This window comes from Delphinapterus leucas, chromosome 3, assembly GCF_059928025.1.
Source record: "Delphinapterus leucas isolate spDelLeu-1000000601 "Yukka" chromosome 3, BTC_Dleu_Yukka2, whole genome shotgun sequence".
NCBI classification, from domain to species: domain Eukaryota; kingdom Metazoa; phylum Chordata; class Mammalia; order Artiodactyla; family Monodontidae; genus Delphinapterus; species Delphinapterus leucas.
The window spans coordinates 123545393-123571441 of record NC_143131.1 but is presented as its reverse complement, the minus strand read 5'-3'; the positions used below and the strand labels follow the sequence as shown (position 1 = coordinate 123571441).

At 40.9% G+C, this 26049-nt stretch overlaps 1 protein-coding gene across 6 annotated transcripts in view; it reads left to right on the top strand.

Annotated features, from left to right (window-relative positions):
* The window catches only part of PRELID2 (PRELI domain containing 2), a 99956-nt gene that overhangs the window by 18512 nt on the left and 55395 nt on the right, over positions 1 to 26049 (top strand). For all 6 annotated transcript variants that reach the window (XR_016392787.1, XR_016392785.1, XR_016392786.1 and 3 more), the window contains 3 exons: positions 3371 to 3428; positions 6299 to 6372; positions 7910 to 8070. Coding sequence is in view for 2 of the 6 variants with exons in the window: in XM_022590002.3 (XP_022445710.1) it covers positions 3371 to 3428; positions 6299 to 6372; positions 7910 to 8070 (293 nt within the window). In the remaining 4 variants the exon portion in view is untranslated. The remainder of the gene's footprint in view (positions 1 to 3370; positions 3429 to 6298; positions 6373 to 7909; positions 8071 to 26049) is intronic.

The following is a 26049-nucleotide window of genomic DNA, read 5'->3' as shown; positions in this document are numbered from 1 at the left end:
TTACAATGGCTCCTCTTCATGATTTCCCAAGCCCCTGTTATCCCTTAGTCTGATTTATTTTCGCCTTATATATTTTATTTTTTGTTTTTCTGACTAACGTGTAAACTCTCTAAGAGGCTACAATTTTGTTTGTTTCATTACTCTGTTCCTAGTGCCTGGAACAGTGCCTAGGTAGTCGGAAAACTGTTAAGTGAAGAATAGCGTCACTATTATTTAAATCAATACCCTTCACCCTAATAAGCAGATATTAAAGTTATATAAAAGCGTGAGTAAAGCATTTGAGTTTATAATCTTTAGGAATTTCACTGATAACTTTGTGAAGTAATCAGAACTTGGGAACTTTTTATCATTAGCCTTCTCTGGTGATTATGTTTCCAACCTCTTTCATAATTTAGTTCAGTCATCTTCCTACAGCTTACAGTGTATTTATAATATTCAGTCAGTCAGGATGTATTGATGAATATAATAAAATGAGTAAAATAGAACTGTAGTAGAGGCAATATTCTCATACTCTCATTTTACCTTAGTATAAAAGTTCTGATTTCTATACACACACACACACAATAAGAATTAAAGGCATCTGTGTGAGTCTCAGATGTCTCCCTCACTTCAAGGGTGTTGTGTCAGTGAAGCCCCCTCGCTGAGGGACAGAACAGCTAAACCTGACCCCCTGTGATGGACATTATCCTTAAAAAAATACTGAAGGTTAAACTTCAAGAAAACAAGCATTGTAATTTTGAGCATTTTTTTCTGGAGCAAACATGAATGAATGAATACATAAATATTTAAACAGCCATGCTGGGAAATTCCTTGGCAGTCCAGTGGTTAGGACTTGGTGCTTTCACTGCCGGGGCCTGGGTTTGATCCCTGGTCAGGGAACTAAGATCCTAAAAGCCGAGCGTGTGGCCACAGACAAACAAACAAACAAAAAGGCAAGTTGTTGATTTGTTATCAAGATTGCAGCTGCCCGGATGGGAGTGTGACTGGCAGAGTTTACGGCATGGGGTGTGATGTGGTGTTGAGGATGCCAAGGACTGAGCCCACTGCTCCCTTCATAGATTGGTTCCCCTGGTCCTCGAAGGGAGTAAGGTTTAGTTTCCACATTGGTCCCGGAGGTCAGCAAGGTTTGTCTTCCAGATTGTTCATTCATTCGGCAAATATTCATTGAGTGCCTGCTCTGTGCCAGACGCTGAGCTGGCTGGTGGAGATACAGACTTCCTGCTCTTGCAGAGTCTGTGTTCTTATCCCAGGTCTTTTGGGGCCACAGATATCTGTAACAATATGTAAAAGTGATGGATCCTTTTCCCTGAAAAATCAGTCAGTCAACCTCTTATACAAACTGATGCATGCAGACACAGAGCTGCCGTGGGGTGGGGAAGAGCCCTGCTCACTGAGTTTTGTAGACCATTTCCTGGGTTCAGAAGACTTAAAGCTCAAGCTTACCAAGTGGAGGGCCCTGTCCCTTGCCCCCCCCCCCCCGCCCCCCGAGCCTGTTCGCTGCTCTCATCTCCCCCTCAGCACCTTACGGTGTTTTGGGTAAGACTTCCCTGTGATTTTCCTTTCATATTAGATCGCATGATGAAGCAGTAAACCTCTGGGAATAGAGCCTGACAGGCGCTCAGCAGGCCTGGTCAGCAGCCTGCTTGTCCTCTGGCTTTGAGGACTTCTACTGTCTGAGTCTCTTTTTGCATCTGAGCAGTGCAAAGGGTGGGGTTTGAGTGACTGAGGTGTTTGAGGGTAGGTTAGGTGGGCAGGCCTTGAAGGCAAAAGAAAGTATCTGTGGCTAAATTACAGTCTTGATGCTCATTAGCTGGGGGATTTTGAGCAAATGACTAAGTTTATCCAAGCTTAATTTCTCACAAGTGAAAGGGAAAAAAAAAACAAACCCAGAATGTAACTCATGGAATAGTTTTGAGAATTAAACTGAAATAATATATTAAACTGCCTAGGACAAAAATGGTAGCTATTATCAGTTTTTTTTTTCATAAATTTATTTTTGGCTGTGTTGGGTCTTCGTTGCTGCACGCAACCTTTCTAGTTGTGGCGAGCAGGGGCTACTCTTCGTTGTGGTGCACGCGCGGGCTTCTCACTGCGGTGGCTTCTCTTGTTGCGGAGGACAGGCTCTAGGCATGCGGGCTCAGTAGTTGTGGCGCATGGGCTTAGTTGCTCCGTGGCATGTGGGATCTTCCCGGACCAGGGCTCAAACCCACGTCCCCTGCATTGGCAGGCGGATTGTTTTCTTTTTTCCTTTCTTATTAATTAATTAATTTATTTTTGGCTGCATTGGGTCTTCGTTGCTGCGTGCAGGCTTTCTTTTTAGTTGCAGTGAGCGGGGGCTACTTGTCATTGCCGTGCGTGGGCCTCTCATTGCGGTGGCCTCTCTTGTTGCGGAGCACCGGCTCTAGGCGCGCGGGCTCTAGAGTGCAGGCTCGGTAGTTGTGGCGCACGGGCCTAGCTGCTCTGCAGCATGTGGGATCTTCCTGAACGAGGGCTTGAACCCGTGTCCCCTGCATTGGCAGGAGGATTCCTAACCACTGCGCCACCGGGAAAGCCCTGGCAGGCGGATTCTTAACCACTGTGCCACCAGGGAAGCCCTGTCAGCTTTTTATTAACATGAAATTGTGTTTCAGGGGAATTTAATCAATAAATAAACTTTTTTTGTATTTTTTTCTTTATTGAAATATAGTTGATTTACAGGGCTGTGCCAGTTTCTTCTGTACAGCAAAGTGACTCAGCCATACACATATATACATAAGTAAACTATTGAGCACCTGGCATAGACTCCTGTGATTATACTCCTGTGATGCTGACCCAGCCACCAGGCAATAGTACAGGACAATAGTGAAGGAATTCACTATGTATTGATACTAGGCCTGATTTAATTTTGTGGCTCTACCACTAACCAGCTGGGTGACCCAAAGCTTTCTGATTTTATTTAGTTTCCATTTAGTTTCTGAAAGATGGGATAATGATATCCCATGTCCCAATCACAACAGAGAGGCTGATTTTAGAAAAGATCATGCAAGTAAAGCATTCAACACAGTGCCTCGTACAAAGAACACGCTTGATTTATGTAAGGCTGGTTCAATATTAATAGTATTATTTATTAATTAGCTTAACCTAACCTCCCCCTCTCCATCCAGAGCTGGGTTGACTCCAAAGAAGGTTTCTCCTGATTTCATACAGGTCCAGTTGATGACAGCATCTACTTACCTATTCCAAAGTAGTAAAATTAAGACTCTTGATTGAAAACTGGCCTTAGAGATTGCTTGGATAATATTTACTGTTTCTGCAAATAACTGGTTACTGTGAAGTAATTCACTTTGGTAAAAAAAAGAATGGTAATTTTTCTTTATGTGTTTTCATTTAGTATCCAAACCCCATGGATAAAAATGTCATCTCTGTAAAAACTGTGGAGGAAAAAAAAGGTAAGTGGTACTGATCTGTGTAAAGATGTGTGTCTTTGTGTGTGTGTGTGTGGCCTGTTACATATATATATATTTTTTTGCGGTACACGGGCCTCTTGCTGTTGTGGCCTCTCCCGTTGCGGATCACAGGCTCCGGACGCGCAGGCTCAGCGGCCATGGCTCACGGGCCCAGCCGCTCCGCGGCATGTGGGATCTTCCTGGACCGGGGCATGAACCCGTGTCCCCTGCATTGGCAGGCGGACTCTCAACCACTGCGCCACCAGGGAAGCCCTGGCCTGTTATATTTTAAACAGGTATATTAACAGGTATAGTTCTGTATTCGAGGCGACTGATAGAAAAGAGCACCTGGCATTTCCAGCAGTAGAAGGCTTGCCTTATGCTCTTGTCACTTTCTCCATTAAGAATTGATGACAGCTGTGACAGTTTACATTTTTGAACACTTAATGTGTGCCAGGCACTCTTACTTTTATTAACTTAATCCTCAGAACAGTGAGGTCACATGGCTATCTCTTGATATATTCGTATATCCTTTTATAGATGGCAAAATAGATATGACTAATAGCATGTATATGAGATGTGACTGTAAAATGATTGGATTATGGAATCAAAACTGCTTAACAATATGGCTCAGTATTGACTAGAGTAGGGCTTGACAAATTATGCTTGTGTTGCCTGTTGTTGTAAATAAAGTTTTACTGGCACACAGCTATGCCCATTTGTTTATGTATTATCTGTGCTTACTTCCTTATCACAACAATAGAGTTGTGGTAACAGAGACTGTATGGCCCACAAAACCTAAAATATTAATATTTACCATCTGGCGCTTTACAGAAGATGTTTACTGATCCTTGGACTGGAGTGTAGGAGTCTTTCCTGTTCTCTGTCATTTACATCTCCGGTAGAAGCGTTTTCACTGTCAGTGTTTGAACTCGCGAGCTGGCAGTGAAGGAAGCTATAATGATGCACATCATCAATGTGTAAACCTTTGAAGACACCCAGGCTCGGCCTCCCACGCTCTTGAACCTTCTGAGAAAACGTATGAGATGTTCATTTCGTGACCCTGAGCCATTCTCTCTGTTTGGTGAAGAGAGAACGGTCTTTGCGAGGGTATTTCCTGCACTTCCATAACTCTGTAAATATGATTAAAAGCCGTTTTCTCAGGTACCTGCACTCGTAGGAGAAAGGTTTTATATGGCATTAGAAAAGTCTGATTTCAGGTCCTGATTTTGTTACTATCTACATGAACTAACTTCTTGGAGGCTCTATTTCTTCATCTGTTAAATGGCAAAATAATAACAAACTGCCTTTAGGTTGTTGAGAAGATCAAATGATAGAACAATGTGCATATTTCTAAGTGGTTAATTGTAATTTCTACCACTGACAGGGGCATCTTTGCCTCTGGGAGTGGCTCATCCATTTTCACTACGTGTACTGCAGACATTGGATGAGATGGCCAAAGGCATGCCAGTAGGCAGAGGAGGTGAACCCATTTCTCACCCTACCAACAACTTCTGGGCACTTAGGGTGTTTGCACCAAGGTTCAGGGCTGTTATAGCCAGAGCTCTGAGAAACTGTAGGAACATGCTGAGTCACAGTAATTCACAGAGCAAAAGACAACACTTCAGAGTTTATATTTTTCTCTGATTTGGTTTCCTTTTTTTCTCAACTCACATTTATTGTGTTTTTTTTTTATGTCCCTAGTGCTATTCTGTAAACTTCTTTCCAAAACAGAATAGTTCCAGCCACAGGGGGTCTGCTCCCCTACGAGAGAAGAGTATGCCCAATATAATTAATAAGAGATTTATTCAAAAAGAGTCATGTACCAAATGTTCATTGCAGCTTTATTTACAGTAACCCGGAGATGGAAACAACCTAAGTGTCCATCATCGGATGAATGGATAAAGAAGATGTGGCACATATATACAATGGAATATTACTCAGCCATAAAAAGAAACGAAATTGAGTTATTTGTAGTGAGGTGGATGGACCTAGAGTCTGTCATACAGAGTGAAGTAAGTCAGAAAGAGAAAGACAAATACCATATGCTAACACATATATATGGAATTTAAGAAAAAAAAATGTCATGAAGAACCTAGGGATAAGACAGGAATAAAGACACAGACCTACTAGAGAATGGACTTGAGGATATAGGGAGCGGGAAGGGTAAGCTGTGACAAAGCGAGAGAGAAGCATGGACATATATACACTACCAAACGTAAAATAGATAGCTAGTGGGAAGCAGCCACATAGCTCAGGGAGATCAGCTCGGTGCTTTGTGACCACCTGGAGGGGTGGGATAGGGAGGGTGGGAGGGAGGGAGACGCAAGAGGGAAGAGATATGGGAACATATGTATATGTATAACTGATTCACTTTGTTATAAAGCAGAAACTAACACACCATTGTAAAGCAATTATACTCCAATAAAGATGTAAAAAAAAAAAAGTTTAAATTTGTAGCCAGAAACCTGTGCTTGAAAACATGTTTGGTGCAGAAGGTGGCAGAATCAGATTCTCCATCGTTTTGTTAAAACATTCTCTTCATTGGAGCTGAGCAGGGAGCTCATTGGCCACGGCCATTGGAGTGTTGACATTGATAGTCCTGAGCAGTGAACGATTTACGATTCTTTCGTCCTTGAATTTAGAATGTGCAGTGTGAGTGGCTAGCTATTTTATCCTTATTCCTTGCTCACAGATATTTGGAGGGATTTGGCCCAGAAAGGTGGTCAGGGATGCTGGGTTTTGAGTTAAATATTTTCTCTGGGAATTCTACATATAGAAAATTGAGATTGACATTAAAAGTTTTATTGACATTAAAACAAGAATACATTTCCGTCAGTTCTTTTTTGAGTGTACAAATTTTCTGTTTCTAGATGTGTCAACAGGGATCATCTATAGAAAGAGGATTGCAGTCTGTCAAAATGTGGTTCCAGAAATTTTAAGGAAGGTAAATTCATTTCAAAATTTAATCAGATTTGGTGTAACGTTGGGCGTTTCCCAAATAGTCATGGAAAGAGATAGCATTTTCTGATGTGAAGGAGTGTTAGAACTTCCCCAGTTCTCCTACCTCAGAGCCCTTCTAAGGAAGAAACCTGTCTCCTGTCCAACCTCAGTTTTGACAGGTGCTACCAGAGAGAGTTTTTTTCCTGTCTGTTTTGTCTCTTTTGTGGAGGGCTCTTAGTGTACATAGAGATGGGCAACAATTATTTTAAAAGATACTTTGGACATTTTGCATGAAGTGGCCATCTTTTCTAATCTGTCCATGGTTAGATATGACTCTTAGGTAAGAATGATCAGAAGTGGGCAGATGGTAAGTATTAAGTGTAACCCTCAGTAAGGAAGAGAAAAGCTTCAGTTTCCATTTTACTGTCAGTAAGAATGGTTTTGAGAGTATAGTGTTTTCGGCACCCTCTGTAAGTCTTTTTGTATGTGTTTCTGTAAAGTAATGGTGTTGATGATGAAATCTTCATGATAGCAGATTGTTTTCTCTCTTTGAAATCCTTGAGCACTCTGGTGATTGTTGGAAAAAGGTGAGTGAAATTTTTAATCACATTGCTTTAACCGTAGAGGGATTATTGACAAGAGTCCTTTTAGAATCATTAGGAAATAGAGGAGAGTGTCTTGCTGCGTACTTTTAAAAATGTCTCCGTCTTTTCAACCTGGAAGTGATCCTGTGTGTGATATAAAACCCAGCGGGGCTCCTGCCGGTTAGCTTGCAAATTGCTTTGCTGTGCTGTATGTAGAAAACATGGCAGCTTCCATCACTTTCTTATCATGGATTAAGACTCTGTTGCTTTCTTTAGTGGAAAGAAGGCTGATATGACAATGAAAATGAACTTTCTTTTATTTTCCAGATAATAATATGTTGCAGTATGTGCAGCAAATTATTGCTGGCTTTTTCCCCAGAGTGTGTACCCTGCCTTTGCCCTGTATACATGCTTTGCATCTATTATTTAAAAAGGCATTCAACTTTGTCTTGTATCTCCATTCTTAAATAATTTAAGAACACCCTGACTTGTACAATTCTGCCTTTGTAGCTTTGCATGTTTCCTCCACCTAGGAAAGCATACATTTCTAGATATTGGGCAGAGTTTAAAATGAAGAAAATATTTTATCTGATACTGTCCTGCATGTGAGCCCATAAGTGGGCCCAATTAGAATCCGTCAATTTAAGAAGGCCGTAACCAGCCCTAGAGGAGACACGAAGGAGGCTGATACTTTGCTTAGTGTTTAGCAGTTAGGGAAATCAGGCCAGGGACTATACAGGCTGTGTAAATCCTGGGCCATTTGCATGTCTTTACCAGCATTTAGTAAGGTCATAGTATGTTTGATTATCAAGGACTTACAGCCACTGGTGAGCCATCATCCATATATCAGGATCACTTGTCCCCTTAATTCCCTAAGACTAAAAGCAACTCTGGACACAGTCCTTATGTAGCTTGTTCCTCCTAAATTCAGAAAACCATCTTCTGTCTTTTGGACAGGTGAACATTTTAAAGGTACCTAATGTCCAGTTAGAAGAGGAATCATGGTTCAATCCTCAGGAAAGGAACATGGCTATAAGGAGTCACTGCCTTACGTGGACACAATATGCATCCATGAAGGAAGAGTCTGTCTTCCGGGAAAGTATAGAAAATCCAAATTGGTAAGATCACCTCTGTGTGTGTGTGTGTGTGTGTGTGTGTGTGTGTGCATGTAGGTTGGGTGTGGGGAAGCACAAATGAGCATGCATATTAAAAAGCTATGATTCCATACTTATAACCTCTTACAACTCACATAAATTATATACTATTAATTTTTAATCACACAAGTAATCAGTAAATAGATTTCCCTTTGGGGGAAAAATGACAGTTCAACTCCTTTCTGACTGTCTTATCCAATTTGGTGCCTTTTTGCCTTCTCCAGAGGCAGTGAGTGTTATCAGTGTATTGAGTATTCTTCCTTCAGATACTCGTGGAACCTGTATAGTATGGTTTTGATTTTCTTTTTTACACACATGCTTTCATTCTGTGTAAATCATTGTGCACCTATCTTTTTCATTTAGTAGAATGTTTCTAAACTTTATCCAGTTGATGTCTGTAAAATCTAGCTTATTCCTTTGAACTGCTGCATAGTGTTCAATCCTATCATTATACTACATCCTATTGAGCTTTTTTCCTTTTGGACAGATGTTCAGATGGTTTCTAGTTACTCTTATCTATATAAGCAGTACTGTAATATTTGTGAAGCATACGATCCTTGTATATTCTATATGTGAATGTTTCTCTAAAGGAGAATTGATTTTATTATTGAAATATAGTTGACATACGGTATTATGTTAAAGGAGAATTTTTAGTTGTCAGGTTTATTGAGTTATTATTTACATACAAAATTTATTCTTCTTAGTGTACAATTCAATGAGTTTTGGCAAACACACACATATACAGTTGTGTAACCATTGCCACAATCAAGCTACAGAACACTTCAGGTAGATTTTAAAGAGCTATATGCCAGGATAATTCCATGAGGAAAGAGTATTCTTTTCAACAAATGGTGCTGGCACAACTGGATATCCACATTCAAAAGAACGAAGATGGACCTCTATCTCACACCAAATACAAAATTAACTCAAAATGGATCAAAGAACTAAATGAAAGAGTTAAGACTATAAAACTCTTAGGAAAAAACATAGGTGTAAATCTATGTGATCTTGGATAAGGTGGTAGTTTCTTAGATATGACATCAAAAGCCCAAGCAACAAAAGAAAAAAATAGGTAAAATTGACTTCATCAAAATGAAAAACTTCTGTGCTTCAAAGGACACTGTCAGGAAGGTGAAAAGACAGCCCAACAAATGGGAGAAACTATTTGCAAACTGTATAACTGATAAGGGCTTAGTATCCAGCATATGTAAAGGACTGTTACAACTCAGTAATAAAAAGACAACCCAATTAATAAATGGGCAAGGCATTTGAATAGATATTTATCCAGAAAGGTGTACAGATGACCAATAAGTACATGAAAAGATGCTCAACATCTTTAGTGTTTAGGAAAATGCAAATTGAAACCACATTGAGATACCGCTTCAAACCTGCCAGGATGGCTGTAATAAAAAAGAGACACAGTAACAAGTGTTGGAAAGGATGTGGAGAAATTGGAACCCTCGCACACTGCTGGTGGGAATGTAAATGGTGCAGCTGCTGTGGAAAACAGTTTTTCAGTGCCTCAAACAGTTAAATGTAGAGTTACCACTTGACCCAGCAATTCTACATTGTGTTGAAAAAATCCACAAAAATTTGCAGGAATGTTCATAGCCCCATTATTTGTAACAGGCAGAATGTGGAAACAAGCCACATGTCCTTCATCTGATGAATATATAACCAAATGTGGTATATCCATACAATGGAATATTATTCAGCCATAAAAAGAAATGGAGTAATGATTCATGTTACAACGTGGATGAAGCTTGAACACACTGTTTTCAGTGAAAGAAGCCAGTTACAAAAGACCATATATTGTTTGAGTCAGTTGATTTGAAATGTCCGTAACAGGCAGATCCATAGGGACGGAAAGTAGATTAGTGGTTGCCATGGGCAAGGAGGACAGGAGAAGAGGGAGTGAACTGCTGATGGGTATGGAATTTCTCTTTGGGGTGATGAAAATATCCTGGAAGCAGCGTTGATGGTTGTACACCTCTGAAAATACTAAAACCACTGAACTGTATACCTTAAAGGGGTGAATTTCATGGTATATGAATTATTCCTCGATAAAAGAAAGTTACGTGGCTGGTTCTCAGGACATGCATCTTTTAAGTTTATATAGATTCTGTCACCAATATATTAATAAGTTAATTTACACTGTCAGCAGCAGCCCATGAAAGCTCATTTCCTACAATATTGCCAGGACTTAATATTAACATACTTTTTTATTTTTGCCGGTATAATGGGTGAGAAATGATTAATTCCTTTGAAATAGGTTTACAAACAAAAGCAAACTATAACAAGCACCACGTGTTAATAGTGATTATTGCTGTGAACTGTGATTTCAGAGGATAATTTACTGTATGTTTTTCTGTTTTATATGGTTTGAGATTTTTATTTACCTGTCATTTTAAGGGAAATAAAGCCCTCAAACCCAAATAACTAAAAATCAGAAATCTAAAATCCATCTGAAGCCCCATCACTTGTTCAAATCATTTCTGCTCCCCATAATTTTGGTCCTATAGTGATAATTCTAGAATGCTCCAGCAGCACACTGGGTGAGTATGAATGCCAAGTCTTATTAGCGTCTGAGGTGGGCTTGCTCTGAACCACCCACTAGCTTTTTTCTTCTTAGTCTCTCTCATGTCAAGAGCTTCACATAGAACATAGATGTTTAGGATTAACTATAAAAGTTGTGGGTAAAGAATAGATCTTTTCTTCTTCTTTTTTTGTAGAAGTAGTAAAAGGACAGAATTGGCTGATTTTATGCAAAAAGCACAGAAGTCTTTCATATACCTCATTTTAGCCTCATTTTATCAGCTACCTGGGCTGTCGGCTGGTCTGAAAAGCAGTACTAAACCTTCATCAGTTCTTTGTAAAATAATAACTGTCCTGGAGAATCCAAGAAAATGTCCTGCAGGACCTTTTTCCATTGTGTGTTTTTAAAACTTATTTTTTAAATAGTCATTCTGATTTTGGAAAAAAATGTTACATATATCTTGTAAAAAACACTAAATTCAAGGAAAAAATAAGCAGTTTTCATCATCTAACAATAGTGTCTGTTTACATAAGTTTCTTGGTCCAATCCTAATGGCATTTAGATTGTTTCTGAATTTTTCGCTATTATGAACAATGCTGTGATGAAATCCCTATGATTACATATTTCCTCACTTATTCAATGACCTTTTAAGGTCGATGGGACATGTGGGATTTCTGGGTCAATTCAAAGGTTATGTGCATTTTATATTTTGATACATATTACCAGATTCCTCTGTAAAAAAGTTCGACCAACTGCACCTTTTCCTTTCTTTGGTTTGTTATGTTCCTGTCCTCTGCAAAACACTCTCTTTTTAATGATGGACACAGCAGGCCAGTGTTTATTGACTCCTATTATGTCAAGGTCAAAGCTAGATCCTTCACCTGAGGTGTTTTGAAGCTAAGGTTAAATAACTTACCCAATATGTGATCCCACCTTGAGCAAAGTGGTGACACAGGAATATGGACATTTTTAAAGGATGGACTGAATCTCAAGCTGTGGGTTGCTTTGGATTCTAGGTTATGGAGAATGGGTTTTGTTCTTCTGGCAACAAGCAGTCACACAAAGGTTTCTGAGCAGGGGATGATGTAATGACAGCTGTGATTTAGGCTCTGGGAAACTTACGTTTTCTTAGGTCTTGACATGGATTTAGAATGGCATTTTAGGTGGACATTCTAAATGAGTGGGGAATCTTGGGGGGACATGAAAGAAAGGACCCATTATTATTTCCATTCCCCTCCTTTGCAGGGAATGTGAGAGTAAGGGCTATCCACTGCACCCAGAAGAGGAAATATGGACAATCTATTTTTAAAGAAAAAAAAAATGCTGTCACGGCTGCTGAGTCTAAAATTAGACCTTCAAGCTGTGTGTTGGTTAGCAGGTGTGGATGTGTGACGGGAAACCAGATGTCATTCTGTCCCTGCGTGTGGCCCGTCGGCTCAGTGCAGGGATGGCCTGAAATGGGTTTCCTGTAGAATCCGGCCAAGCCTTGATCTGTGTCTCTTTACATAGATCCAGTTTTGGCTTTCTGCTGACGTCTCTGCAGTTGTGGCACCTTCCTGGGCAAGAGCTCCTTTGGTCTTTCTCTGTCTGTGTATCACACAGCTGGGTATTTCTAATGTGCTTTCTTCCTTTATTAACTTCATTGGACATTTTTTCTCTGCAGTTTGTATGGAATGGAGTTTACATCCTTTTCAGAAGCTAGAGTGATGTGATGTTTTGCATTCATCTCAAATTTTCCAGAGTCCAGCTTTGGCACTCCATGCCTCAGAGACGTCCTCCTATACTAGTTCTGTCCCTTCTCCTATACCCATCAGGCCGCCTTCCACAGCAAATCACAGACACCCTGACTCAGGTGATTCCAGCCATCACTTATTTATGTTTACTAGGTGCCAGCCTCTGTTCTAAGTGCTTGATATATGTATGTATTTGTGTATATATGAGTTTATATATATAAATTCATTTAATTCTCATAGCAACCCTATGAGGTTGGAACTATGATTATGCCCATTTTACAACTTGAGGCTTAGAGAAGTTAAGTAACTTATACTAGCTAAGATGGCCAGTAAGTGTCAGAGTCAGATTCAAACCCCAGGTGGTTTGGCTGCAGAATCTATGCTGCTGGCAATGATGCTGTCCTTCCTCTTAGTAAGGAGCTCTATTATCTCATAACCAAGTGGGGTACAGTTTCATAGTTGTTCTTTCGGCTCCACCTTTCCCTGTGTATCCAATTTTTTTTTTTCAAGTTTGTTTAGCTCATGGCTGCCAGCAGCAACTAGGGTAGCACACATACTTGTCCTCATTTAGTGAGGGAAAGAGACCTGTGAGAGTGAGAGAACCCATCCCAACCAAGAGGGAAAAGGCCTTTCCCTGAATCTCTTTGCATCAGCCTCCATCACCTGCTACCTCGTGGACCAGTAAGAGTGATCAGAGGCTGATACCGGCTGACTGGCCCTCACCAGTCAGGATCTGCCCCTAGAGCTGGCGGTGGGATCCCTTCCCTCTGAAACACATGGGCTGCATGGGAGAGGGATGGGCACCTGGACACAAACACCACTAGAGTATAGTAAGAAGGACCACTGCATACTGGTTTTCCTCTTCAACATGGTACCCATTGTCTTTGTTATGCTTTGGAAGTGATAAACACTACAGCAAGTGAATACAGGGATATCTCTGTACCAGTCATCGGGCCTCCCAAGGGACAGGAACCAGGAACTAAGGCAGCCTCACAGTCTCTTGTCTTTCCATATCTGGCTCAATTGTCCAAAATACAGATCTACTTCATTACACAGCCAGCCTGGCTCCTCCAGGCCCGTGCAGGGTCTCTCCTGTCCTGTGTCACGGTAACTGACTAGATTCTGGGGTTAGAAACCACCTCTGAAACTAAAATTATATGCCCTGGCACAATTTATTCCGCTTCTCTAAGCCTCAGTGTCCTCATCTGTATGATGGGGATGATATCCCTACCTTGGAGGGCTGTTGTGAGAATCAAATGAGTTGGTGCACGCAGAGAGCTTAGAGCAGCACCTGCCCGTAGTGGTCAATAAATGTTAGTGCTCAACATCGTGACTGTTATTGTTGCTGTCATCCTCATCTTCTTAAAAATTCACATGACTTTTGATTCTAATCCTAAGCATGTACTATTTTAATACAGAAACAGTGTTTATGGTTATTTCCATCACGCTGCGGGGAGATGTTCCACGTTGTGATTTTGCATTCCCCTGGTTCACCGTCGCTGGGGATATGAGCTCCTCAGTTCGAGAGTCATGGGAGTAGGAACACTTCTCTGTTAGTTCCAGAGTGAGATTGAAGCGCTGGAGAGCGTAGCATGCAGGGGTCAGGGCAAGCGTTTGGCATGGATTGAATTCTCCTGGATTTGGGGTTCTCGGCGCCTGCTATGACCACGGCTGCTGTAGACCCAGGACTGTCACGTGCAGTGCTCTGAGGAGCTGACTGGGTTTCCAGAGTCAGGGATGCTGGGGGCAAGGCACAGCTTGGCCTTGGGACACTTGGGCCAAATCAGAGAATAGAAAAATGAATCTTAATCTGAACTAAAAAAAATCAGAAGTCAGCTCTCGGGGGAACGTGCTTTATTTTTCTTTATTTATTTATGTTTTTGGCTGTGCCACATGGCCTGCGGGATCTTCCCCAACCAGGGATCGAACCCCGGTCCCCTGCATTGGGAGCAATGAGTCTTAACCAATGGACTGCAAGGGAAATCCTGTGCTTTGTTTATTATGTAGAGTAGGATACAGGTATTTACTCTTGGAAATGGGGAAAGGAGTGCACTATTTTAGATTTTTCAGAATGAAAAGTCATAATTTCTGCCCTCTGAAACATTACTTTCCAAGATAAGCATATTAATTTCTTATAAGCATATTAATTTCTTATGCTTTTGCATTTGCTACTAGACTTCTTAATTTAAAAAAATTTTTAAACATCTTTCTTGGAGTATAATTGCTTTACAATGGTGTGTTAGTTTCTGCTTTATAACAAAGTGAATCAGCTCTACATATACATATATCCCCATAAGTCTTCCCTGTTGTGTCTCCCTCCCTCCCACCCTCCCTATCCCACCCATCTAGGTGATCACAAAGCACTGAGCTGATATCCCTGTGCTATGCGGCTGCTTCCCACTAGCAATCGGTTTTACATTTGGTAGTGTATATATGTCCATGTCACTCTCTCACTTCGTCCCAGCTTACCCTTCCCCCTCCCTGTGTCCTCAAGTCCATTCTCTAGTAATTCTGCATCTTTATTCCCATCCTGCCTCTAGGTTCTTCATGACCACTTTTTTTTTTTTTTAGATTCCATATATATATGTTAGCATATGGTGTTTGTTTTTCTCTTTCTGACTTTCTTCACTCTGTATGACAGACTCTAGGTCCATCCACCTCACTATAAATAACTCAGTTTCGTTTCTTTATATGGCTGAGTAATAGTCCATTGTATACATGTGCCACATCTTCTTTTTCCATTCATCTGTTGATGGACACTTAGGTTGCTTCCATGTCCTGGTTGTTGTAAATAGAGCTGCAGTGAACATTGTGGTACATGACTCTTTTTGAATTATAGTTTTCTCAGGGTATATGCCCAGTAGTGGGATTGCTGGGTGGTATGGTAGTTCTATTTTAGTTTTTTAAGGAACCTCCATACTGTTCTCCATAGTGGCTGTATCAATTTACATTCCCACCAACAGTGCAAGAGGGTTCGCTTTTCTCCACATCCTCTCCAGCATTTATTGTTTGTAGATTTTTTGATGATGGTCATTCTGACTGGTGTGAGGTGATATCTCATTGTAGTTTGATTTGCATTTCTCTAATGATTAATGATGTTGAGCATTCTTTCATGTGTTTATTGGCAATCTGTATATCTTCTTTGGAGAAATATCTATTTAGGTCTTCTGCCCATTTTTAGATGGGGTTGTCTGTTTTGTTGATATTGAGCTGCATGAGCTGTTTGTAGATTTTGGAGATTAATCCTTAGTCAGTTGCTTCATTTGCAAATAGCTTCTCCCATTTTGAGGATTGTCTTTTCGTCTTGTTTATGGTTTCCTTTGCTGTGCAAAAGTTTTTAAGTTTCATTAGGTCCCATTTGTTTATTTTTGTTTTTATTTCCATTTCTCTAGGAGGTGGGTCAAAAAGGATCTTGCTGTGATTTATGTCATAGAGAGTTCTGCCTGTGTTTTCCTCTAAGACTTTTACAGTGTCTGGCCTTATATTTAGGTCTTTAATCCATTTTGAGTTTATTTCTGTGTATGGTGTTAGGGAGTGCTCTAATTTCATTCTTTTACATGTAGCTGTCCAGTTTTCCCGACACCAGTTATTGAAGAGGCTGTCTTTACTCCATTGTATATTCTTGCCTCCTTAATCAAAAATAAGGTGACCATATGTGTGTGGGTTTACCTCTGGGCTTTCTATCCTGTTCCATTGATCTGTATTTCTGTTTTTGTGCCAGTACCATACTGTCTTGATTACTGTAGCTTTGTAGTATAGTCTGAAGTCAGGGAGCTTGATTCCTCCAGCTCCGTTTTCCTTTCTCAAGATTGCTTTGGCTATTCGGGGTCTTCTGTGTTTCCATACAAATTGTGAAATTTTTTGTTCTAGTTCTGTGAAAAATGCCATTTGTAGTTTGATAGGGATTGCATTGAATCTGTAGATTGCTTTGGGTAGTAGAGTCATTTTCACAATGTTGATTCTTCCAATCCAAGAACGTGGTATATCTCTCCATCTGTTTGTATCATCTTTAATTTCTTTCATCACTATCTTATAGTTTTCTGTCTCCTTAGGGAAGTTTTGGTCTTTTGTCTCCTTAGGTAAGTTTATTCCTACGTATTTTATTCTTTTTGTTGCAACGGTAAATGGGAGTGTTTTCTTGATTTCACTTTCAGATTTTTCATCATTAGTGTATAGGAATGCAAGGGATTTCTGTGCATTAATTTTGTATCCTGCAACATTGCCAAATTCATTGATTAGCTGTAGTAGTTCTCTGGTAGCATCTTTAGGATTCTCTATGTATAGTATCATGTCATCTGCAAACAGTGACAGCTTTACTTCTTCTTTTCTGATTTGGATTCCTTTTATTTCTTTTTCTTCTCTGATTGCTGTGGCTAAAACTTCCAAAACTATGTTGAATAAGAGTGGTGAGAGGGGGCAACCTTGTCGTGTTCCTGATCTTAGTGGAAATGGTTTCAGTTTTTTACCATTGAGGATGATGTTGGCTGTGGGTTTGTCATACATGGTCTTTATTATGTTCAGGTAAGTTCTCTCTATCCCTACTTTCTGGAGGGTTTTTATCATAAATGGGTGTTGAATTTTGTTCACAGCTTTTTCTGCATCTACTGAGATGATCATGTGGTTTTTATTCTTCAATTTGTTAATATGGAGTATCACATTGATTGATTTCTGTATATTGAAGAATCCTTGCATTCCTGGAATAAACCCCACTTGATCATGGTGTATGATCCTTTTAATGTGCTGTTGGATTCTGTTTGCTAGTATTTTGTTGAGGATTTTTGCATCTGTGTTCATCACTGATATTATCATGTAGTGTCTTTTTTTGTGATATCTTTGTCTGGTTTTGGTATCAGGCTGATGGTGGCCTCATAGAATGAGTTTGGGAGTGTTCCTCCCTCTGCTATATTTTGGAAGAGTTTGAGAAGGATACGTGTTAGCTCTTCTCTAAATGTTTGACAAAATTCGCCTGTGAAGCCATCTGTTCCTGGGGTTTTGTTTGTTAGAAGGTTTTTAATCACAGTTTCAATTTCAGTGCTTGTGATTGGTCTGTTTATATTTTCTGTTTCTTCCTGGTTCAGTCTCGGAAGGTTGTACTTTTTAAGAATTTGTCCATTTCTTCCAGGCTGTCCATTTTATTTGAATATAGTTGCTTGTAGTAATCTCTCATGATCCTTTGTATTTCTGCAGTGTGAATTGTTACTTCTCCTTTTTCATTTCTAATTCTATTGGTTTGAGTCTTCTCCCTTTTTTTCTTGATGAGTCAGGCTAATGGTTTATCAATTTTGTTTATCTTCTTAAAGAACCAGATTTTAGTGTTATTGATGTTTGCTCTCGTTTCCTTCATTTCTTTTTCATTTATTTCTGATGTGATTTTTATGATTTCTTCCTTCTGCTAACTTTAGGGTTTTTTTGGTTCTTTCTCTAATTGCTTTAGGTGTAAAGTTAGGTTGTTTATTTGAGATGTTTCTTGTTTCTTAAGGTAGGATTGTATTGCTATAAACTTCCCTCTTAGAACTGCTTTTGCTGCATCCCATAGGTTTTGGGTCGTCGTGTTTTCATTGTCATTTGTTTCTAGGTATTTTTTGATTTCCTCTTGGGTTTCTGCAGTGATCTCTTGGTTATTAAGTAGTGTATTGTTTAGCCTCCATGTGTTTGTATTTTTTACAGATTTTTTCCTGTGATTGATATCTAGTGTCATAGTGTTGTGGTCGGAAAGGATACTTCATATGATATGATCTCAGTTTTCTTAAATTTACCAAGGCTTGATTTGTGACCCAAGATATGATCTATCCTGGAGAATATTCCATGAGCACTTGAGAAGAAAGTGTATTCTGTTGTTTTTGGATGGAATGTCCTATAAATATCAATTAAGTCTATCTTGTTTAATATATCTTTTAAAGCTTGTGTTTCCTTATTTATTTTCATTTTGGATGATCTGTCCATTGGTGAAAGTGGGGTGTTAAAGTCCCCCACTATGATTATGTTACTGTCAATTTCCGCCTTGCATTACTGTCAATTTCCCCTTTTATGGCTGTTAGCATTTGCCTTATGTATTGAGGTGCTCTTATGTTGGGTGCATAAATATTTACAATTGTTATATCTTCTTCTTGATTCTTGGATTGATCCCTTGATCATTATGTAGTGTCCTTCTTTGTCTCTTGTAATAGTCTTTGTAACAAAGTCTATTTGTCTGATATGAGAATTGCTACTCCAGCTTTCTTTTGATTTCCATTTGCATGGAATATCTTTTTCCATCCCCTCACTTTCAGTCTGTATGTGTCCCTGGGTCTGAAGTGGGTCCTTTGTAGACAGCATATATACAGGTCTTGTTTTTGTATCCATTCAGCCAGTCTGTGTCTTTCGGTTGGACCACTTAATCCATTTACATTTAAGGTAATTATTGATATGTATGTTCCTATTACCATTTACTTGTTTTGTGTTTGTTATTGTAGGTCTTTTCCTTCTCTTGTGTTTCCTGCCTAGAGAAGTTCCTTAGGCATTTGTTGTAAAGCTGGTTTGGAGGTGCTGAATTCTCTTAGCTTTTGCTTGTCTGTAAAGCTTTTAATTTCTCCATCAAATCTGAATGAGATCCTTGCTGGGTAGAGTAATCTTGGTTGTAGGTTTTTCCCTTTCATCACTTTAAGTATGTCCTGCCGCTCCCTTCTTGCTTGCAGTTTCTGCTGCAAGGTCAGCTGTTAACCTTATGGGGATTCCCTTGTATGTTATTTGTTGTTTTTCCCTTGTTGCTTTTAATATTTTTTCTTTGTATTTAATTTTTGATAGCTTGATTAATGTGTCTTGGTGTGTTTCTCCTTGGATTTATCCCTGTATGGGACTCTGTGCTTCCTGGGCTTGATTAACTATTTCCTTTCCCATATTAGGGAAGTTTTCAACTATAATCTCTTCAAATATTTTCTCAGTCCCTTTCTTTTTCCCTTCTTCTTCTGGGACCCCTATAATTTGAATCTTGTTGCGTTTAATGTTGTCCCAGAGGTCTCTGAGACTGTCCTCAATTCTTTTCATTCTTTTTTCTTTATTCTGCTCTGCGCTAGTTATTTCCACTAATTTATCCTCCAGGTCACTTATCCATTCTCCAGCCTCAGTTATTCTGCTATTGATTCCTTCCAGAGAATTTTTAAGTGCATTTACTGTGTCGTTTATCATTGTTTGTTTGCTCTTTAGTTTTTCTAGGTCCTTTTGAAACGTTTCTTATATTTTCTCCATTCTATTTCCAAGATTTTGGATCATCTTTACTATCATTACTCTGAATTCTGTTTCAGGTAGACTGCCTATTTCCTCTTCATTTGTTAGGTCTGGTGGGTATTTACCTTGTTCCTTCATCTGCTGTGTGTTTCTCTGTTTTCTCATTTTGCTTAACTTACTAGTGTTTGGGGTCTCCTTTTCACAGCCTGCAGGTTCGTAGTTCCCGTTTTTTTCGGTGTCTGTCCCCAGTGGCTAGGGTTGGTTCAGTGGGTTGTGTAGGCTTCCTGGTGGAGGGGACTGGTGCCTTTGTTGTGGTGGATGAGGCTGGATCTTGTCTTTCTGGTGGGCAGGTCTGCGTCCGGTGGTGTGTTTTGGGGTGTCTGTGACCTTATTATGATTTTAGGCAGCCTCTATGCTAATGGGTGGGGTTGTGTTCCTGTCTTGCTAGTTGTTTGGCATAGGATGTCCAGCACTGTAGCTTGCTGGTCATCGAGGGGAGCTGGGTCTTGCTGTTGAGATGGCGATATCTGGGAGATTTTCACCATTTGATATTACGTGGAGCAGGGAGGTCTCTGGTGGCCCAGTGTCCTGAACTCAGCTCTCCCACCTCAGGGGCACAGGTGTGACACCCAGCCGGAGCAGCAAGACCCTGTCATCTACATGGCTCAGAATAAAAGGAAGAAGGAAGGAAGGAAGGAAGGAAGGGAGGAAGAAAGAAGAAAGAGAGTAAAATAAAATAAAGTTATTAAAATAAAAAATAATTATTAAAAATAAAAGTTGAAAAGTCATAAAAAAAGAGAAAGAAAGAAGAGAGCAACCAAACCAAAAAACAAATCCACCAATGATAACAAGCACTAAAAACTATCCTAAAAAAAAATCCAAAAAAAAAAAAGAAAAACATGGACAGACAGAACCCTAGGACAAATGGTAAAAGCAAAGCTGTACAGACAAAATCACACACAGAAGCATACACATACACCCTCACAAAAAGAGAAAAAGGAAAAAAAAAATATATCATTGCTCCCAAAGTCCACTGCCTCAATTTGGGATGATTCGTTGTCTATTCAGGTATTCCACAGATGCAGGGTACATCAGGTTGATTGTGGAGATTTAATCCGCTGCTCCTGAGGCTGCTGGGAGAGATTTCCCTTTCTCTTCTTTGTTCGCACAGTTCCCGGGGTTCAGCTTTGGATTTGGCCCCGCCTCTGGGTGTAGTCGCCGGAGGGCGTCTGTTCTCCGCTCAGACAGGACGGGGTTAAAGGAGCAGCTGGTTCAGGGGCTCTGGCTCACTCAGGCCGGGGGTGAGGGAGGGGCACGGAGTGCGGGGCGAGCCTGCGGCGGCAGAGGCCGGCGTGACGTTGCACCAGCCTGAGGCACGCCGTGCGTTCTCCCGGGAAGTTGTCCCTGGATCAGGGGACCCTGGCAGTGCTGGGCTGCACAGGCTACCGGGAGGGGAGGTGTGGATAGTGACCTGTGCTCGCACACGGGCTTCTTGGTGGCGGCAGCAGCAGCCTTAGCGTCTCATGCCCGTCTCTGTGGTCCACTCTAATAGCCGTGGCTCGCGCCCATCCCTGGAGCTCGTTTAGGCGGTGCTCTGAATCCCCTCTCCTCTCGCACACCGAAACAATGGTCTCTTGCCTCTTAGCCAGTTCCAGAGTTTTTCCCAGACTCCCTCACGGCTAGTTGTGGCGAACTAGCCCCCTTCATTCTGTGTTCATGCAGCCAGCCCCAGTTCTTTCCCTTGGATCTGACCTCCGAAGCCCGAGCCTCAGCTCCCAGCCCCTGCCCGCCCCCGCGGGTGAGCAGACAAGTCTCTGGGGTTGGTGAGTGCCGGTCGGCCCTGATCCTCTGTGCGGGAATCTCTCCGCTTTGTCCCCCGCACCCCTGTTGCTGAGCTGTCCTCCGTGGCTCCAAAGCTCCCCACATCTGCCACCCGCAGTCTCCACCCGTGAAGGGGCTTCCTAGGGTGTGGAAACCTTTCCTCCTTCACAGCTCCCTCCCACTGGTGTAGGTCCCGTCCCTATTCTTTTGTCTCTGTTTTTTCTTTTTTCTTTTGCCTACCCAGGTACGTGGGGGAGTTTCTTGCCTTTTGGGAGGTCTGAGGTCTTCTGTCAGCGTTCAGTAGGTGTTCTGTAGGAGCTGTTTCACATGTAGATGTATTTCTGATGTATCTGTGGGGAGGAAGGTGATCTCCACATCTTACTCCTCCATCTTGAAGCTCCTCCTGCTTCTAGACTTTAAAATGTATTTATCTATCAGTCCTGGTTCTGTCCTAATAAATAGATTTTTATTGTACTTTGTGGGACTGTAATTGATATGCACTGGATTTGGTTTTAATAACGTTTACTGTATCCAAGTAATGTAATTCTAAAAGATAATCATCTTGTAAAAGTATTTTCTTGGGCTTTGCTCTTTCACCATAACTGTGTCTGTTTTGGTGGTAAATAAAAACTGTTATCTTGAAGCAGGATTTAAGTTATCACTGTCACTGGAGACTCATGCTGTTCATGAGGGTACAGAGCTGGGTTTTGCTTCTGAGTGACAAGACCATAATCCCATACTCAGCACTGAGCATCATGATGGCTCATGTCTTCACCTTTCCGTGTCTAAGAGCTTCTGCTTATCCATTGAGGCTTGCCAACCTTATTTCTGAGATTTGGAGATGTTCAGCCTAGTAGAATGTGTGTTAATAACATTGGTTATGTTGACTCAACATTTATAAGATATCAAAAAAAATCCTACCTACAATATAGTAAAAGAAACAAAATAGCCAAAATCAAACTTTACACACAGATTAAATGACTCGGATGAGTAGCTGTTCTTAGTTCAGTAAGTTTTCGTTATCACTGAAGTGACTCATATGAATATTCTTTGTTCTTTTAAATAAGGTATATAATATTTTTAATTTTTAAATTTCTGGATTAAAACATCCCAAGTCTCAAGTATTAATTTGGTGATTCACAAATAGTATAATTTGCATGTTTCGAGGGACTAATTGTTGGGCATTTTTTGTTGGTATTTGTTTTTTCCGTACTCTGATGTATTTTTTTCCCAGGAGCAAATTTGATAGTTTGGTGACTTGCATGCATTTGGCAGTAGCCTTTTTAGTTGACCTCCAAGCTTGTTTTCACTGAGGTATTAAAATATTCTGGCTTTGTCAACTTTACTTAGGAATGATTCCTAAGCCTCGATCATGATGATAAAGGCCTTGAGGGCGTTGTTATCTAATATCCTGAATAAAAACCACTGTATTCATCCCCAAACAGGATGCCCTGTGCTTATATTGACCTTCATTTCCCATGCGCTAGTGGGTGATGAGATAATTAGCAGAACGTACTGCCAGTTATAGAGCACGGAGCACCAGTGCCTTTTCTGTAAATATGGCAGGTGTCTGGGCAAGAGCCTTATTTTCCACTCAGTCAGAGTGCCCTACAAAGATACGTTTGTGTCCATATAATCAGGGCCTTCTCTGCTTTTCCATCCTGTTGCACCCCTGCTTCTGGCACAGTGCTGGGCTCACAGAGGAGGCTCCGTGGCCGTTTGTTGAATGAATATGATTATGCTTCTTATGGGCTGAAAAGGGGACTGGCAGAAAGGGCACATGCAGATTGGGGAAGTCTGATAGGATTTGGTAGGAAATTCGGTGTAGAGGGACTCTTGAACCCGGTAATATGGATACTTCTCTGCTGGTTTTTGCTGCTTGGTCGCTTACATGCTGTTGGACTCTGGGAGAGGGGATAAAGCTGGCCTGAGATCCCTCACAGAGTGGTGTGAAGATTTAATAAGATAATAAATGCCCTACACTTGGGGAGTATAAAGCACTAGATAATGTAGGTTGTTGTTGGAACTAATGGTGAATAAATGCTGTTTTCAAAGTGCCATGTTTCCTTAAAGGTAACTAACTTTGACAAGTGGAGTAAGCTGTTTTATTGAAAATGGAGGTGATGATTGAACTGGAAACAATGATGTTTAGCCAAGAGAGCATTCTGTGCCATTTACAAGTAAGAGCTTTTGAAATATACTAGTGAATGCCTATTGATTTTTTTTTTTTCCTCTCCCATCCTCCTTTGCCCTTTGGTTTTCAGTTGTGTATTAGTGAAGGGTTGGGGGGAGTTTAAATGTGTGGGTTCATTGTGGTGATTCTATTTTTGTCGGCTTGGGCTGGCTCCTGGGAGTCAATATATTTAAAGTTTTCCTGGTGAATCTGTTGAGCCTCCAGATTTGGGAACCCTTGATAACTAGTTAGTATCCTGGGGTTACAGTGGAAAGCAGACATACAGCTGGCACCCCTTTTGGAGCTCTGTTTTGTGCAAAGTTCCTGTTAATCTTATAAAGCATGACCAGTTGATAATCTGACTCTCCAGCAAACAGTAAACACTTCTTGGCAGAAACACCCTGCTGGAAAGTTTAGCAAAATTTGGATTAACTCTTCTGGAATCTCTTATGGAGCAGAGAGGCCAGTTAAATTTCCTTCCTTCCTTCCTTCCTCCCTTCCTTCCTTCCTTCCTTCCTTCCTTCCTTCCTTCCTCCCTTCCTTCCTTCCTTCCTTCCTTCTCTCCCTCCCTCCCTCCCTCCCTTCCTTCCTTCCTCTCTTTCTCTTATTTTTTTTCCTTTCTACTTTCTCCCTCCCCTCCCCTCCACTCTCCCCTTTCCTTCTCTTCCTCCATCCATCTCTAGTAAATAAAAAGTTCGGGTATTAAAAATTAGAATGTTTTACCAACCAAGAATCGATGCCATGCAGAAACCCTAACGGCCCTGGGACAGTAGCCAGGAGCCTGATGACTGTCCTCCCAGTGTAAGGGTCTGCCTCCTCCATCAGGTTGCAGGTCAACGCCTGGGAGCTGTTCACCCTCTTTTTAATCAAGGCTAGTATTGGTAGCTAAGCAAAGAGATGGGAAAAACATTGACCAGCTGAGTTTGTTTTCCTGGTTTGAATTCACAGCTACAGTTTGAGACATTTTCTGTGCTGGAGGTGGAGGCTGTTCCATTTCCTATGTGTCTGACCTCAAGAGAGGTGTAGTCTTGAGAGGAATCTAAGTGGTAATTCCTAGCTTGTTCTGTTTTATTCTGTGCTCTGCTCTGCTCTGGGAAGACTCAACAGCCTCTTTTCTGAAGGTAGGAAACCTTCTGGCCCTCACATACGTCCTGTTTGGATGAGCCTTGTTCCAAGTATTCTTTATTATCATGTTTAAAAATAATGTTTCCTCTTTTTTTCACAAGTATTACATGTTCATTGTAGGACAGTTACAAGATACATATAAGAAAAAAACAATATATTCATGCCCTTTTCAGGTCAGTGCTCTTTCTAGGCAGTGACCCCAGAGGGAACCAGTACTCTGACATCCATCTTTATAGATTAGTTTTGTCTCTTGTTGCTCTTCACATGGAATGGAATCGTATTCTGTCGTATTAGTTTTTTGTCGTTGTTTTTTTGTTCGGCATCGTGTCTAGGAGCTTCATCTTGTGTGTATCAGCAGTTTAGTTTGTTCTTTTCCCATTGCTGCGTAGCATTCCATGGTAGGAGCATACTGCGGTTGCTACAATTTATTTACTCATTGTGCAGAATTTTGACAGACTCGGAATCATACTGTACATGGTATTCTGACTTTTACAATTTAACATTGCATTTGGGACTGTCCTTCCTTATTGAATGTGTCATTTTAAAATGATTTTTAAAAATGTATTTATTGGATAAAATTATTCAAGTGTGTTTAATTATTGGGCATTGCATTATAGATAGCGATGTGATGAATATGTTTGTAGGCTAGTCTATGCCCTCATCTAAGATTTTTTGCTCAGAACCCATTGTTAGAGGTAGACATTATGGGTCCAAGGGTTTGCACGTATTTGAGGCTTTTATTAGGCATCGCTAAACTGAAGTATGTATTCCTAAGCATCTCATAAAACTTCCCAGGGACCTGGCAGTTGGCAGTGTTGTATATAGACTTATGTTTGAAATGGGATCAGGAACAGCTACATAATTTGCAGCAGCCAGTGCAAAATGAAAATGCAGAGTCCCTGTTAAAAAATATGGGAAGGACTTCCCTGGTGGCGCAGTGGTTGAGAGTCCGCCTGCCGATGCAGGGGCCACGGGTTCGTGTCCCAGTCCGGGAAGATGCCACATGCCACGGAGTGGCTGGGCCCGTGAGCCATGGCCGCTGAGCCTGCATGTCCGGAGCCTGTGCTCCGCAACGGGAGAGGCCACAGCAGTGAGAGGCCCGCGTACCGCAAAAATAAATAAATAAATAGATAAGAATTTTGAAACAGGGACAGTAGAGCATTCAACTGAGTGTGTAGCCCTTCTGATAGCTGAGCCCTGTGCCACCCCGTAGAACATACATCCTTGAAGCCAGCCTGAATAGGATACACGCGCTGGTGGGCCCGATATCCCAAGACAAGTCTCCAGTTGGACCAGTTCACAGACTTGTGTATTTTGAAGCTTTGTCCACCACTTAGGATGCCAGTAAGCTT